Below are 18,447 nucleotides of genomic sequence, written 5' to 3'. Positions count from 1 at the left end.
CCTGTAGCCTATCTGAACCGCTCGCCGGGCCTTCGGTCTGACTACCATACACTTTTGGGTTTGTAGTCTATCCGGTTCGCCCTGGGTATGTTGGCCTTCAGCACAAAGCAGGACCGTCTCAACCCATCCCAAATCAAAACAAACATGTGCACATAACTATTATACGCTGGCATACATATATAACAATCAAACTGATCTAACATATCATATAGCATAGCAACATCCTACAACCAGGACACCGACCTAACCAGGTCACTAAGCATAAACATAACCTCATCCTAACTACCAGGATGCAAACCAATAAACATATCATGCCATAACCAGATACAATCCATAAAGGGCCGGCCTTGGTGCCTTAGACCCTGTTGATATAGTGAGGATAACTCACCTCGCAAGTAGTGCTGAAATACTGTAAATCTCTGACTGCTGTCTCGCCGGGAATCCCAAACTATTATACAATAAACACCAAGTTAATACCCAAAATAACCTTCTTGACTAAATGTCCACACCATTCATTAAGTCCATTCTCTTTATTGGGCCAAGGCCCAAATACCTAGTCCTTGACTTGAAAGCCCTCATATAAAGCCCATTATCGGCCCAATTTACTAAATTAGGCCCAACTTCCTAATTGGGCCTCACCCCATGATCCACTATCACTAGCAGGACCAAAATATCTTATTTACAAAGTCCAGCAAAGGCCCAATTCCATTTAGTCCATAAATAGCCCAAAATCTGAAGCCCATTTGACAAAGGCCCAACAGAGGACGTATGCGGGGCATACTCCTCTAGTACGCGGGGTGTACTCGTCCAAATGTTGACCACCATCGGGATGGTTGACCCAATGTGCTGGGCGTACTGGATTTACCTTGGGCGTACTCAACAGTTTGCCAAAACCTTATTAAGTGCTTAATGGCTTAAGCACTTAAGCCCAAACTTCAGATCCAGATGTTGGGTTTTATACAAACAATCCTATGTGTGCATGCAACCCTAGTATTGGATCTATGTTTTCACTATTAGTTATACAACTTTATGAACACAAAAAGAAACCTGGCATGCTACTATAATTTTCGAAATTCATATATAAAACTAGAATACATACCTTTTGTTGTTATATAGCAATAACAACTAGTTCCTTGAATTTCCTTAGCTCTTGAAAGCAAGTACCACAAGTGTAGTACCTCTAATGGAGTCACAAACACCATATGCAACTTGGATGAAGAGGAGAAGTAAGGAGGCTGCCCAAAAACGACTAGAAACCCTAGAGAATCAGTTGTCCACATTTTTGGGGCCTAAGGGGTCCTTTATATACTTGTGTGGGCTGCTAGGGTTTCAGTCAAAACCCTAATGGACAGCTTAAACTCTAAGCAGCCCATGGAACCTTCTGGACAAGGCTATGGACGAAAATATGATGGGCTTCCATCATAATTTCGTTCACCCCTTATTCCTTTAGCATTCCTTAGCCCAATAACTCAATTATCCAATAATTGCAGTCCAGTCCCCTATATTTAATTAATCTCTTTTAGTCACAAAATTAATTCTTAATTAATTATTGACTAATATTAATTAAACAATATGATTTCCCCTTTAATATATTATTCTCATAATATATTAATAAATCATATTTAAACCTTTCTCTCCTTAAATCATCCTACATATTGCTATGGTGAAGGCAACCCAAAAGGACCATGCTCATAATCGGGTCAAGTACATACCAAAATAGTTATGGACTTAGACACTAATCCAACAGTCTCCCACTTGGATAAGTCTAATAACTATTTTCCATATGACTTCAGAACCTGATCAGCAATCGTAGCTTTCAAAAGCCGCTGTCAACTCTGATCTTATCAGATAGCGCGTCCTCTAGATAAGGGATTATATATTCCTCCATTCTCAAGATATCGTATAGACATAAGACATGAATTTCAATCATTCTCTCTATACTGTTTCCCGACTTCCAATTTATGACGACTGACAACAGACTACAATTGAACACATCAACTTAGTCCCGGCTTGGCCAAGCGCTTAGGTGTCATCACTAAATCATCGAGAGGCCCACATATATCGCTTTTATCCCACTATGGGTAAAAGGAATGGATAAACTTTGACTCAAATGCTCGCTTGCATTTACTGATCGAATCACACACAACAATAAGTTTTATAACACCAAGTTACTGGTGCGTTTACTTATTATCAATGTGCAACCGACCAACAAATAACAACTCACATGTCTCGGTTTCAAGAATATATAATATTATCGTCTCACTAATCACTCGTGATAAAACCATGAAGTGATCCAAGTGAGCGTGGGTTTAATCCAATACTTTAATCTTATCAAAGCACTCACGAACTCTGCAGCAAACTTGTGCCATGTCTAAACACTTCAGACAATCTACAGACAGATTCATGACAGTCTTTATTCATACCTACTCCCAACGTATGACCAACTGTGGATGTTTGAATAACCTAGTTATTCTGGAAGTCAAAACATGCAAATTGAAACATGACAACAATACTTAATCCTATATGGCCCCAAACTTGTGAGAGTAAATAAAACCCTTCTATTTATCCACCATATTGATTACTCATTATTTATCATTTAATGTTTCGGATAATCAACTCATTGCTTGAATTACAACAACAATTGTCCCATGCTCTAAGCATGCACACCGTGTTTCCTATGGTCCATGCTTTGTGAAATAGATCACCTGAAAAATTTTCCAATGATGCTCATTTCACAATTCCTTAATCCTAATTATTAGTGTAAGAACACAAGGTTCTTGCCACTACTAGAATATGCTAGATTCTAACATTTTATGCAACGATCCCTTTGCAAAATCATAGCACAAAAGTCACCAAGACGTAGCTAATGAAATTACAAAGTACTTTCTTAGAAATTGTTACAAGACAATTCCATAGATGTGAAGTCTCACATTCAAAGTACATTCCTTTGAACATCCTTCTTGCATAAAAGTTTCTAATCTAGGCACAGACTCTCAATATCCAACTCCCAACATGAAAACATTTCCACATTTTCCATATGACAACTCATTCTTAATAGAATCTTATCTATTCATAATAATGTCGATATGGTCCATCCAATACCATACTTCCAACTACTTACAAGCGATCAATCCTCAGCGAACTTTGGATCGTCCTTTGATAGTTGTTAAATTCTTTCAGTCAAAACCAATTCTATTCCTTTTTCCCTCTTAATGCGCTAGAAATTTGGAAAATTTTAGAATGGTAAAATACTATAGCATTTACAATCGATCCTATACCCGAAGCGTATGGGACACGATGCATAATGTCTTACATAAAGATATGATACTTTACCAATCTTTTGCCATAATATTTTATGTGTCATGTTCTCACAATTCGAACTATGAAGAGGGATGCCGTAATCATAATTGAATTTTAAGAACACACAATGTATCCTTTGACTGAAAATATTAAAATTTCTTAATCTAAGCTTTAGATTTTGAAACGGAGTATAATATTCTCTCCCTTAATTATAGCAAACCAACTTTTCAACCCATGCAACTTTGCAAATGGAATCCTTGTTTTTCTATAATTAATATTGCTAACTTGCAATACTCGCCATAACAATCATACAAGCATAACACTTATGCTCCCACTATCATGATGATTATCATATAAGCATAACATTTATGCTCCCACTAGCTTTGACATGTATTTAGAAAACAAATGAACTTCCAGAAAACAATGCCTATTGAACTTCTGAAATTCATATTTCTACTACTAGATGCTTCGATAAGCCTTTATCTAAGCTTCTTAACCTTATACACCTTTGCCTTAGATAGCTCATATGTGTGTTTAAACAATTCATAACTTATGTTACTAAGTTCCAAATGTTGAAACTAATTGCCAAATCTCACAATTCGAACTATGGAAAGGGATGCCGTAACGATAATCGAATTTGAGAATACAATTTTCACAATCGCTATCTTCTTAAAATCTCTCTTAGTGAAAGCATTTCCTCACAGTCATTTTCATGAAGGAGGGAATCTTATAACACTTAGATTTTATGGTGTATGAGTTCCTATCCATGTTAATTTGCCAAAACCAAGGTTCGCGACAAATCCGAACTCATATGGACTGAACTTTCTTAATCTTGATTTCATGCCCTATGGTAACACGAGTGCCCACCATGTCTTCCAAGTAACTTGTCCTTACATATCAATGTACTTTCTATCGACTAAGGCTTTAGTATGTATTCAAATGAGAACTCATAGAACTCATATACACAATTAACTCAATTGGAATGGCACAGAAACAAAATAATGTCAGCACGATAGATTGTAAACCTCAAGTCGTGTGCTAGTGATGATCGATAAGGTTTATTCTTGATTTGTTCTTGAAACTTTTCAAGACCATTAAGACTCCCACTGACTTTTTGACATATAAGATTCTCTTGTCAAGAAACATTTCTTGACAAACAAATATTCAAGAGTTAGTGTAGTTCTTATCAAGACAAAACACTTCACACAATTAGTCCTAGTTGGTCTTTGTCTTATCCAAGACAGCACAACTTACCAATTTCAAATGTGCAAGAATAAGAAAACTTTTCCAAATTCCACATTTGATGAGTGTTATAAACCTACTTAAGACTTTTCACTCAATGTCAAAATCTTGACTCTAAGACTTGATATTGGAACGAAGTATGATTGACTTATTGACTTAACCATTTCTACAATACTTGATACCTCTTCTTAGACATGCAATTGCACTAAGACTCACTTAGAGGATCTATTGAGGCACGGTTCTTAATCTTTAAGACTTATCATAAAACACAATAAAGGTACTCTCCCTTCTTCTTAGAATAGAGAAACTTTTATCTTTCTGCCTACTTGATTCTTCTTTATTCGTTCTACTATTCATTGAAACTTTTTCAATCAACTCAGAATTATACTTAATCTTATAAGTATAATCATATTTACTAAGCTTTAGTAAATCATGACGAATATCTTTGTCACTCTTGTGGTGGACTTGATCAACGCACAACCTAGTGTACTTGATCTCCTAGTCTTTCAATTGACACTTTGCCAAAGAATTAGTCTAAGTTTCCCAAATGTGAAAGTTTTCCATTCATCATACAATACACATTGCATGATTCCAAGTTTCTGTCCAATTGAAACTTGGGCGATGAGAAAGTCTCCCTATTTGGTACACTTTTGACATTTCCATAATTAAGAATCAAATCCATTTTGCTAATAATAGAAGTACATGAACATCAATTTTTCATATATTTCATTGTAAGGATAAATAAATAAGACAAAATCAAAATTTATTTTATTGCGGAAAAAAAACTTGTCCTTACAATGCAATTCAATTGAAAAACTATGTTAACAATCTATTCTAACTCCAAGTTGTAGCTCAAGAATCCATTCTTCAAGTAATGCGATCGAAATCCATTTCTTCATGATCAGATTCAGCTCATCAAAATGTAATCTTATCACATCATGTATTAAGAATCTAGAATAGGAACTTAAAAGATTTAGTTAATGGATTTTACCTGAAGCAGAGCCATACGTCTTGACTCTCCCATCTCTTAGATCTCTCAGGTAATTAGGGCAGCTTCGTCTCCAATGCCCCTTCTTTTGGCAATAAAAGCAAATAGACTCCTTTGGCACAACACATCGGACAATCACAGACTTAGTTCTTTCTGGACTTCCAATGTTGCCAGTGTCCATTGAAGTTTGGGAGTTTGATTCACTGGACAAATTTGCTTGACCAGCACGCCAAATCATTGCTGATTCAGTAGCTATAAGCAAATAGGTGAGATCAATTAGGGTCACGTCGTGGTCCATCATATAGTACTCTCTAACGAACTCACTATATGATTCAGGAAGTGACTGAAGAACCCAGTCAACAGCCAACTCACTTGAAATCTCGACACCCAACATGTTTAACCTATCAATGTATGACTTCATCTCTAAGACGTCCGCACACACAGGTTTCCCATCTTCGTGTTTACTTGCCAAAAGGGCTTGAGTGAGCTTGAACTTTTCAAGCCTTTGAACTTGTGGGTCAGGGAGAATAATTGGAGGAGGTGGAGGAAGTGAAGCATGACTCTCATTTCCTTGATCGTATCTCGGAACGTCATCTTCATTTGGAAAGCTTGTTCCAAAGGATTTGGGAAGACCATTGTAAGATTCAGACATCTACAAAACGGGAGAAAATTCAAGTTGAGTTGATTAGAATTCTTGATGCAACACCCAAATGAAACATCAAGCTAGGATCCAACACAATACTCTACAACCTAGAAGAGGGATGCCGTAATCTAGTTGCAGAATATCTGAAGGTAGGTAAATGACGATTTACCAATTTCCACCATGAAAAACGAAAAAGAAGTTTAAGTTTTAAATGAATTGAAACTCCTAGATCTTTTGAGATTCATTGAACTTTTCAATGGCATGTTTAATCTCGATTATGCCCTACTATTTGTGACTGGGATGCCGAGGATCACAAACAAGGTGTAAATAACCATACGAATCACATGGTGCACCCAATGTTACTATCACCTAATCAATGTGCCGGTTAGCCACACACGCTCCATTGATCTATGACAAACATCGAGTCACCCTTCGCTACCAATGTCATCCCCAAATTAGTGTGTCGGTTAACCACACACGCTCCACTAACGTTTGACAAGGGTACGAAGTGTAATTCCATGGGTTAGCATACAATTTCACATTTTGCCTAAAGTAACTATGATTTGGGAATTTGAAAAAGCATTTAGTTACTTTGTACTTCATTATACTTATAATGGAAGGTTTCTGTCCTATCCTACCCGTTCGGCTAACGACCCTCCACTAGTCAAGAGTGCGGTGGGTAAGAGTGGATACCCATTCAATCACCATTTTATAGGCAATTTCCTTAAACACCCCTTATAGACTAGTTTCGTGAATGAGGCCTACTAACGGTAAGACTGACTTTTTAGTTATACATATATAATATTAAACTTTTAATGTTATGTATAGTATAAGGGTGTATTTTACACTTTTAAAATACTAGGTGGTTTAAATTATACTTTTAACTAACCAAAATCATTATGGATTTATTAAATCTCTTTTAATTATACACTTAATTAATTTAATAAAACCATAAGGGTTTAATTTGAACTTTTTCAAAATCAGGGTTTTGGAATTTAGACTTTCAAAATTAACTTTTAATCAACAATTTAAATTCCAAAACTTGAGGGCAAGTTTTGAAACTCTTCAAAACAATTAGGTTTTAATCTCACTTAAAATTTTCGAATTTAAGACATTTAAATTAAAATTTTAAATATTAAAACTCTTGATTTAATAATTACCATAAATTAAACAACTAATTTAAATTATTAAATCACAAGGGATTATCTAGATCATGAGGATAATTACCAATTATACATCTAAGATATCCTAATCCCTTGAATCCCTCTCTAAATCTCGAAAATAAGGGATGGGATAATTCAAGATCTTTAATTACCATATTTAACAATTAAAAGATAATTACAAGATATGAGATTATCCAAATCCCTAAAATTTAGGATCTAACCTTGGGGAAGGAGGTAATTTCGAAATCCAAGGGTTGGATAACCCTAGATTTCAAAATCTTGGAGGCTAAGGAAAGGATTTGGGAAACCCTAGCAAAAATCGCCATCTAGGGTTTTGCAACCCTAATTGCGAAAATTACTAGCCTTTAGGGTTTATTAGCCATAAACCCTAATATGTCAAGTTCACAAATTTGAATAAAAGCTAATTGAAAACAAAAACCAATGGCTCTGATACCACTGTTGGGTTTTATACAAACAATCCTATGTGTGCATGCAACCCTAGTATTGGATCTATGTTTTCACTATTAGTTATACAACTTTATGAACACAAAAAGAAACCTGGCATGCTACTATAATTTTCGAAATTCATATATAAAACTAGAATACATACCTTTTGTTGTTATATAGCAATAACAACTAGTTCCTTGAATTTCCTTAGCTCTTGAAAGCAAGTACCACAAGTGTAGTACCTCTAATGGAGTCACAAACACCATATGCAACTTGGATGAAGAGGAGAAGTAAGGAGGCTGCCCAAAAACGACTAGAAACCCTAGAGAATCAGTTGTCCACATTTTTGGGGCCTAAGGGGTCCTTTATATACTTGTGTGGGCTGCTAGGGTTTCAGTCAAAACCCTAATGGACAGCTTAAACTCTAAGCAGCCCATGGAACCTTCTGGACAAGGCTATGGACGAAAATATGATGGGCTTCCATCATAATTTCGTTCACCCCTTATTCCTTTAGCATTCCTTAGCCCAATAACTCAATTATCCAATAATTGCAGTCCAGTCCCCTATATTTAATTAATCTCTTTTAGTCACAAAATTAATTCTTAATTAATTATTGACTAATATTAATTAAACAATATGATTTCCCCTTTAATATATTATTCTCATAATATATTAATAAATCATATTTAAACCTTTCTCTCCTTAAATCATCCTACATATTGCTATGGTGAAGGCAACCCAAAAGGACCATGCTCATAATCGGGTCAAGTACATACCAAAATAGTTATGGACTTAGACACTAATCCAACACCAGAGACCTAACTTGCCTAAGATCCATAAATTCATGAACATTATCACTTTGGACGTCCATAAAGTTCTTAATGCTTGGTCTTAATCCCTTAAGATCTTATTTCTCCATGCATGGGACACATACAACTAATAGGACCTCATTTTTATCACTCAAGGTCTCTTGAAGAGTCTAGAAGGACATCCGTTTTTGTCCAAATCACAACATGCACCACCTTATGGCTTTTGGGACAAGAAATGCTTTTAATAAAGTAAAATGATGAGATTTGTGATATACGCATAAATTTTGGAACTTTATACCTTCTGGAGCTTCTTGAGCACAAGCTAACTTCATATCTACATGCTTGATCTTCTTCTCCAACACTTTGATGCAATACCTTCCTTTTAAAGCACTCAAGAACATACCAAATAATCTCACACAAAGGAAAGGCTAGGGTTTAGGGAGGACGAATGTAATCTGTGGAGGCTGAGGTAAGGGAGGTTTTGATGCTCATAATGTTGCTTATATAGGCCCCAAACCCTAAATATTAGGGTTTTACCCTGACATCAGTATGCCCAACGTACACAAGTGTACGCCCAGCGTACTAAGGTGGACCTTAGTACCCTTAGCGTACTCTTATGTACACACAACGTACTCCCTCTTGGCCCAAGTTTGAAAACTTGTCCCTTAAACTTATCTCGGCTCTTCACTTCCAACCCCAAGGACTATAAATGACAAGGTAAAGATAGAAGGGTTCGGGAATATCTGCCAAATCTCGGGATGTTACAATTGTTGTTTTGCTCATAACCCAACAATAACTTCTTCGTTATAAGTCGGATTTCAACGTTCTTTATCTGTACGGAATCCTTGTGACATATACTTTGGTTAAGATTATTTATCATAAATAATCTTCTATCAAAAAGTTATTTTTAATGCTTATTATCTCTAAATTGACTAGATCAAATCTGTAGGCGTTATATTGAGTACGTTGAGCATACTGAGTTGCTCCCCCGTAATCCTTCCAAGTCAATGTAACGTCCGAAAATTTCCAAGTAAAAATTTCATTTTTAAATAATCAAAACCCTTCATTCATTATCCCAAAAGACAATCTTAATAAAAGTGTTCTCAAAATATCAAAATAAAATTAAAAATAGTCAATGCGGAATAAATCTCCAGGGGATGCAGTACCATCAAACTAGGCCCTTCCTTTTGAAACCAGATGTACCTGAAAATATTTTAAACATAAACTGTAAGCACAAAGTTTAGTGAGTTCCCCAAAATAGCCCATCCATACATACATAACAATCAAAGCATAACTGGGTCTATTTCACCCCTTTCGGTCTCTTTCAACCAATACTGGATTTATTTCACCCCCTTCGGTTTCTTTCAACTGGCATCGGGTCTATTTCACCCCTATAGCTAAGCATACAATCATATCAGCAAGAGTCACAAAGACAACAAACACTTACAGGCATAACAATAAGTGTCACAAGGACAACTATCATCCTACAAACATAATCCAATGGGCTGGTATTGGTGCCTTCAACCCACGAGTACAGTGAATGAACTCACCTCGCAGATGAAACCACATCTAGTAGCACCCACAGCCGAAGAATGGTGTTAAAACCTCCTATTAATCCATACAAGGTAAACCCTCAATCTACCTTCTAAAACTAACAATTGGCCAAAAGTCAACCAAGTTGAATGTCAACCCTCAAGGTGATTGGTCAAATCCATCATCAGCTCATATCTACGCCATGGCCAACCTATGTCCACGTCGTGGCTAATAAACAAAACTCCAATCCAAGCTTGAGACGTCCTCCATGTTGTGGCTAGACCATCATCACATCATGACTATTTGACAAAGTCGCAATATTCCAAACATTTACCACACCATGGCGCTCAATCTGCCATGTCGTGGCATGCACCAAACAATAGATCGTGGGTAACACAATCGACATGTTGTGGCACCATCCTATCATGCAGTGGCCACTGCCTTTGGGACAACGTAACCAATAAATCGTTAATCATTTGACCCACTCATCCAAACCTTCTAAAAGCCATTCATACACCTAAAACATCCTAAAAGTCATTCCTTTTTAGACATGCATAACCTATGCAAATCTTTGGATTAAGTTAGGTCAAGAAGACGAAAAAGAGCTCAAAACCTCAAGTATGGAAACAAGACTTTACCAATTCATAGTTCCAGAATATATGACGACTAAGGGACCAAATTGAGCTATAAAGTTGCAAACATCATCTCTTTCAACCATCCAAAACTTAACTATAGACCAAAACATACCAAATAACCTAGATCTATATGGTAAACATCATTAAGATAAAAACTTAAGAACTCACAAATGATCTAAAAACTACACACAAGGAGTCGAGATGAGTAGCTTGCTTGATCTATGCACAAAAGCTCCTTATTCTTCCTTCTAAATCCATAAAAACACACCAAATGAGTTAAGAGCTTCAAAGAGGGTTAGGGTTTAGGTTTCTGGGTGTTGGAAGTTGTTAAGAGGTGAAACCCTAGCTACTACTTCCTTTAAATACGGTGCAAAACCTAGAATTTAGGGTTTAGACCTCCAGATGGCTACCATGATGTGGCCACAAGAATGTCATGTCGTGGTGGCGTAAATGAAGTCCGCGGCCAATTTTCCCTTGCCACGTCGTGGTGGTTCCTCCACCACATCGTGGCAACCCCCTAAACTCACAATTCAGAAAATAAATATATATCTTAAGAATCCGGGTGTTACAGTCAAAGTGGTACGTTGGGCGTAATATGGGGTACGCAAGGCGTACTCCCAGGAAACCCACTGGGACCATTTTTGGGCCCTGGCTCGTTAGGGGTTTGGGGCCTTGTATTTTGGGTCATGCATGGCAAAGGCAAAATGGGTTTTTTCCCTTAGTATGATGAAGATGATTTGGACCTTTAATATTGGATTAAATCCATAATTATTAATTATGGTTGTCTTTGGTTTATGATTAGTGTGAGGAGTCGTGATAGCAGCAACTCGAGTGTGTGATTCAATTAGAGGTGAGTGTTCTCACTATGCTTGTGGGTTGAAGGCATCAATGTCGACCCACTAAATTTTTTATGGGGAATGATAGTTGTTATGTGACTCTTACATGTTTGTATAATTGGGTTTAAATAGACCCCAAGGTTAGGCCCATTATTGTAGAATTAGGTTGAAATACACCTTAGGGATGGGCCCATTAGTACTTGATGGGTTAAAAGAAACCCCAGGGATAACCCCATGATTGTATATTGAGTTAGAATATACCCCAGGGCTAGACCCAATTATATGTTTGGTATGTGGTACTTTGGAAAACTCACTAAGCTTTGTGCTTACAATTTATGTTTATGGTTCCGGTACAAAAAGGAAGGGCCCGACGTGATAGCACAACATCCCCCCCCCCCCTTCTTGATTTTCCGTACTATTTGGATATTTGTACTCTGATGCTTTTGATGTTGTATTTTGTGATCGACTTAGAGACATTTGATGAATCAAAACTAATGTTTTAAAGACACAAATTTATTTGTGATTTTAGGGTCGTTACACACACATACTCTCTCTCTCTCTCTCTCTCTCTCTCTCTCTTGTTTGTTTGTAGATGTAGATCATATTGATCGAACCACGTTAAATATTATGTTCATTTTTTATTTAAGTTTTTCAGATGTTTTATTTCATAAGTTTCACCGAAGTTTGTTTGATATTTGTCTGAAGTGCGTAACTTGTTTTGCTGTTATCCCAACATATTAGTGATAATGTAGGAGCCGATGAGTTTCTACAACCTTGAAAGAATTCTAAATTGATATAAACTTTTAAAGAAGAATTTGAGACTAGAAGTGAGTAAGTTGTTGAAATTGAATATGGACTTTGTATCATAGAATTATATGGAGAACATGTTTTAAATTTTGGTATTAAGCCTTGATTCTGAAGACTCGAAACATATATATTTTATTTTGATCTTGTAATCTGCTTATTTTGCTATGATATATATTTGATTTTCTAAAAATATATCGTTTTACAATTTACGCCATCATGGTCTTACTGGTCCATAGGACCGACTGACTGGCGCCAGCCGACTTTGTAACATTGTCTAACATTAACAATGATTATACTTTTTGTGAAATACTCATTGGTTTTATATCTATACGGTTATAAGGTTTAAGTTGGTCACGTTTTCCATAGCTAATTTCTATTTATAGATATATTTGTATTGGAAATCGGTGTGTTTGGTAGCATTCCACACGCCAAGGGAAACATGAATCTTGTGTCATCGTAATCATTTGAAGTAACTAATACCATGGATTCTATTTCTCGACCATAGTATCCATAGCTACTTTATGTATATCAATGATACCCTTAAACCACATTTATTGAGCTACTTATCATTCAAACGTTACAATTCTTGTGAGAAGCCTAGCAACCTTCATATAAAACCCCTTACCTCTCTCACTTCACAGCTTGGTATTCCATCATGGCAGAGCCTAACGCTGGCGGCAGTTCATCGGACAGCCGCCGGAAAGCCACCAGAAAGCGGACCGGAAGACCATTCAAATCAGCACCACCAGACCAAACTCCCGCAACCACTCCTTGTGGAGCCTGCAAGTTCTTGAGAAGAAAGTGCATCCCAGGATGCATCTTTGCACCCCACTTCACCACCGACCACGGTGCCGCCTTGTTTGCCGCCGTGCACAAGGTGTTTGGAGCCAGCAACGTGTCAAAGCTCCTGATGCACCTCCCGGTGCACCGGCGACCTCACGCGATTGCAACCATCTCATATGAAGCTCAAGCCAGGTTGTTTGACCCTGTTTATGGTTGTATTTCAACGGTTATTGGTTTGCAATTACAAGTAGCCGCTTTGCAAACCGAGCTAGCCATGGTTCAGAACCAGCTCATAAACAATAGAGTTTCGGTTGCAACCGCGATCCAAGGCTCACTTCAACAACCAACCCCGGTGCACCACCTTGTGGGGTATACAAATGGTCCATCTGCTTCGAATAATAATGTTCTTAACATGAACAACTTTGATCCTTTTGTGTTTGCCGATGAAATGCTTTAGTTGTTGTTTCGTTATGAGGGAATGGAATCACATATAGTATGTAGTTTGCTATAATCCTTAATTTTATTCATTCTACTATCCGATTATATACAAACGCTACCCAAAATATTACAATACAATGTTTGAAACCAAATAATGTTGTTTTGCCTTTTGTTGATCAAGTGTAATAAGTATCGATGAAATAAACAATTAAACATAGGGGATTAAATTTAAATTTTGGATTTGTAATTTGTGTTATAATGATTTGTGATTATATATGTTTTATTGTTCAAAAAGTGGTTACAAGACCAATGCCCAACTCTTCTGCTAACTCATCCCATACGGGAAGAAGTATCAAAACAACTAGAAATATGGCCACTGTCACCACCGTTCTCCTCCATGTCCCCACCTCCGTCACATCATTCAGGCAAGGTTTTTCCGGCGACCTCTGTCAAAATATCCCAAAATTAACTTCATATTATTATTTAATATTACCAATATTTAAAAAACATGAATTTATTATACCTGGCAAATTAGTACATACAATCCCCATGGAAGCGACAAGGGCCCACCAAGCTACAAATTCAAAAAAAAAAAAAAAATTGGTATATAGGGTCTTTTGTGTTAATAAAAAAATATGAATTGTGAAAGAATTCGATAATTTTATTATATAATATATACCACTCCAAACCCGAGTAACGAGTAAGTTGTTAAACCAAATCCAACAAGTGCTTCTTTCCCAAAAGCACCCTGTGTTAAATGCATGATATTAATAAATTTAAAGGTTATAAATGTAAATAAACAAAAGAAATCCATACCTGAACCATTCTTCCGCCATCAAGGCATCCAACCGGAAGCAAATTCAAAGCCGAAGTAGTCAAACCACACCTGAAAAATAATCGACAATATTTCTTATTTTTTATATAAAAATAATACTATTATTTTGTAACAAATTGAGTAAAATAAAAACATCAAAGAGTACAATACCAGCCAGCAATTACAAGAGGATGGATTGAAACCGTGGCCCCATGCATCGCCCTGCAAAATAGATATAACAGTAAATTATGATGTAATGTTCTAATTCCGTTCCTTTGTGATTCCATTCCATCGAACCAAACATGACAACGGAATGGAATCAGCTTATCAGCCAAGGCAATGATGTTGAAAGAGAAAAACATACGCATAACCTAATGTGGCTCTACTTATAAGCCCAAGAAGCAAAGAGCCTTGAAAAAGCATGCTAGGAACTTGAACCATATCTCCAGCAGCATCTGGTTTTAATGAAAGCAAAAGCCCAACACCAAACATTGAAAGTGATAATGCAGCACCTGCAAACGGGCCCGCTAAAGATATGTCCACTTTCGTCTTTTTATCAGGGAGAATCGATTTAAACTATAAACAAAAATTACATTGTTTTATTAATGCTTCAATATAAGAAAATGAATATAGATCTTGAAACCCTTATACCTGAGTGATTGCTCCAAAGCTTCCAAGGGTGATATTTGGAATGAAAAATGGAATGCTTAATTTCACTTTCTTTGGGAATGCTGCAAGAAAATGTCCAACTTCCTGTATGTAAAAGGTTAAAGAATCATTGTTAAGGGTATGTTTGGGAATGCAGCAAGAAAAAGGGTAAGATAAAAGAAGTTTGAAAAATGGATTTTTCTTACATGAAATAACTGAACACCCAAAACACCATATGCAAGTGGCAAAGCGGCTTCCACAAAAGGGTAAAGAAGTTGCATATCTGGTGGCTCAATGGCATCTGGATCTGTAAAGTACTTAACCACTTCAGGAGGAAGTCGATTTATCTGTTGAAAAACATAATAATATTATTATTATTATTATTATTATTATTATCAATTAACAATTTGATTTAGTAATTATTACGAAATATTGGTATTTTGATACCTGAGAGGCGATTCCTAGCTCAACAGAAGAACCAATGGTGAGAACAAACAACAAGAGAGCAATAACATATTGCCAAAGGGTTGTGGGCCCGGGTTCGGAGACTTCTTTTCTTAGCATACCGAAGCTAACGCGGGGCCCACCGCGTGGGTCGGGGTCTTCTGAGTTGGGTTCTTCTACCATGAATAGGTTGTATTTATCTCCCATGATTTCGGATAATTGAGTTTGGAGTTTGGTGAAAACTTCTTCTCTATTGCCCCTAAGATTTCCAAGAAAGAGGATACCTTCACCTAAGTCTCCAAATGGCTCCTCTTTTGTTACCCAAAAGGTTGAATACCCAAAAAGTGTGTCCTTTATGAGCTTTACATCAGAAGGATCGACTTTTTCGGGTCCTAGAAGTTCCATGAGCTTAAAAGAGTCGACTTGAAAGTTGGTATATGATGATGAAATTGGAGAAATTGTCGGTGGCTACAAAAGAAGATGATGATGATGATGCATCAAAAGTCAAAATCTATAGAGCAAATGTTATATTCACATATTGTTGAAATTCACTCTTTCAGAAAAGAATCACACTCGCATCTTTTCAATCAAAGAACAATTAATAAGAAAAGAAGCGATTTTTACAATTGTGTGGGCAAACTGACAAGTGTAAACGCGAAATCAATCACTCAACAAAGAATTAAGCTGAAGCATAAACAAAGCAATGTGGTGGTGAAATGAATGTCAATCAGAGAAACTCACCCTGGACGAAATAGGTGTAGGCGGAGGAGGCACGGGCTTCTTATCGGAATCAGCCTCGCCACCGACAGTAGTCTCCTCCGGCGAAATCGTTGCCAAATTTGAATCCTTAGACATATCGTCGTCATCTCCTCCATTGCCACTGTTGCCATTATTATTATCACGACCACTAGCTGAACACTCAAATCCTCCAATAAACCTCTTGTTATCACTATCTAAACCTATAATTCGCCGCCTCTTTTTCGATAATAGCTCTCTACTAGACAAAATATAGCTGTTCTTGATGGTCCCATCATTCCTCCTGTTGTAAAGTCGAAATCGCTCCGCTAAATCGATACGATTAGGTCTTAAACGGAACCCTAAATTCAGTGTGCTCGTAAAACTACAGCTCGTGAGTGTACTCATTAGGAACTGAATCAATTCAATACCGCTTCTAAAGAAAAAGAAATGAAATTAAACACTTTACCCAGATGCAATATGATTTCGTATGACTTATAAGATATGTGTATGAACACTACGAACCAAAATCATATAGAATTGGTGAAATTCTGAGAGAGGGAAGAAGAGGTAATAGTACCATTTTTTGGCAACGGGAAGAAGAAGCAAAAGGATAAATCTTTATTTGGGGAATTTTCGAATAAAGATTCTTTATCTGAAACGATGGGCAGAAATTGGTGATAATTTTTAGATTGAACAAAAAAAGGCCTCGCGCTCCCGGCAAACAAAAGTTTTATGTTTTTCCTCAAAACTTTTTATCTTTAAATTCATTTTATATTTGATTTTTATCTCTAAATACAATGCTTTAAACCAACATAGTAAAGATCGAGATCTTTTCCTTTTTATACGTAATGCAATCCTATGTTTGGCTGAATGGATCAAGGTAGTACTACAACGATGGTGGTGGCAGATGGTGGTGGCGTTCTCCGAGAGTTTTGATTGCAAAAGCAAGGTCAATCGTACTCCATGAGGATGTATGTTATCGTTGCTAACTGGGCTTGGTTGTATTTATAGTGAATGAGCATTTATCAGTCATTGGATATATGATGTTAGACTTATATTAGAAAAATGATGGAATGAAATATCCGATTGTTTGTTGTTTGTCTTTTTTTAGAACAGTTCTTCTTTTGACAAGAAAGATTGTGGGTTATTTTGATGCTTTTTATACTGCACGACCGAGCAAACAGTGTTATTGTTTTTTATGTTTGACACAACTACTTAGGAATCTAGCCAAGCAAAGATATTTTGGGAGTTGCCTCATTGCCCAAGAGGGCCCGATTGAGTCATGATGTCATACTACACAAACACATCATCAAATCCCCTACTCTTACTCTTGAGCATGATGGCGTTCACAAATGTCAGTATGATTTGGCCTTAGCAAGTGACAATTGTCTATATTAGTCATCATTTGAGATCTCATTGAATTGCTTAGGGTAGTTACTTGCGTGTGTTTAGTGTAACTTGTGTTAAACTCGTTGAGTGATTTAATGATGACTTCGAATCTCCCGTCATGTGGTTCCCCTTTTAATTCAATACGGTTTATCATTTTTGTTGACCCTTTTTATTCTCTTTCTTCCTTAATTTCTCCTTGCTTTCTTCTCATCTTCTTCTGATAATTATTAAATGATTTTGCTCTAGGATTGTCACCTATTCTAACCCTGTTCAAGGTGTTAAATGAAAAGTATGGTCTCTGTCCCGAAGATAAAGTTGTTATTCTGGTGTTTGGATTCTTTGATTAGCCTTCATCCAGAAAAGTTAGCGTTTACCTCAAAACTATTTGATGTTGGTTTTCACTTACCAATCTTTTACAACATTAAGAGGAAGAGACGACTCATACTTCCGAACCACCATCTATCGAAACAACTTCAAAGGTATCTTGTGACATCCCCATTTTCATGGTTATAAAAGACCGAATTGTTTTTGCTTTATTTGAAAATCAGAGTATACGTTTAAAGAAATATGTGCAGAATTTGTTCCTAAAAATATGATAAAAAAATTTATCAAAACATTTTCGAATAAATGTATTTTCATTATATTAAAAACCCCGGGATGTCATTGTCAATACAGATCAAAAACATAAACAAAAACAACATACGCCTTACAACATGTATTTATTCTAATGACCTATAATCCATTGATCTCTCGTCAGATCATTATTTATGTGCTCTCTTGTCACTACCTG

General features: G+C 36.6%; 2 protein-coding genes across 2 annotated transcripts; one reads left to right on the top strand and one right to left on the bottom strand.

The window, feature by feature from the left end:
- The first annotated feature begins 13,058 nt into the window (after positions 1-13,058).
- LOC145002438 (LOB domain-containing protein 20-like) lies at positions 13,059-13,643 on the top strand. Its single transcript, XM_078961715.1, has one exon. The coding sequence runs from the start codon at positions 13,059-13,061 to the stop codon at positions 13,641-13,643; it is 585 nt and encodes a 194-aa protein (XP_078817841.1).
- A 203-nt stretch (positions 13,644-13,846) lies between these two features.
- Positions 13,847-16,941, bottom strand: EGY1 (Peptidase M50 family protein). Its single transcript, XM_078960123.1, has 10 exons — positions 16,272-16,941; positions 15,534-15,998; positions 15,293-15,433; positions 15,090-15,191; positions 14,803-15,014; positions 14,610-14,660; positions 14,441-14,510; positions 14,304-14,372; positions 14,148-14,198; positions 13,847-14,070 (listed from the first exon to the last, which is right to left on the bottom strand). Exons 1-10 carry the CDS (start codon positions 16,671-16,673, stop codon positions 13,912-13,914), a joined length of 1,722 nt encoding a protein of 573 aa, XP_078816249.1. The 5' UTR covers positions 16,674-16,941; the 3' UTR covers positions 13,847-13,911.
- Positions 16,942-18,447: the final 1,506 nt, after the last annotated feature.

Source organism: Lactuca saligna, chromosome 6 (assembly GCF_052625555.1).
Source record: "Lactuca saligna cultivar CGN05327 chromosome 6, ASM5262555v1, whole genome shotgun sequence".
In the NCBI taxonomy this organism is placed as follows: domain Eukaryota; kingdom Viridiplantae; phylum Streptophyta; class Magnoliopsida; order Asterales; family Asteraceae; genus Lactuca; species Lactuca saligna.
This window is presented reverse-complemented; position numbering and strand designations above follow the sequence as displayed.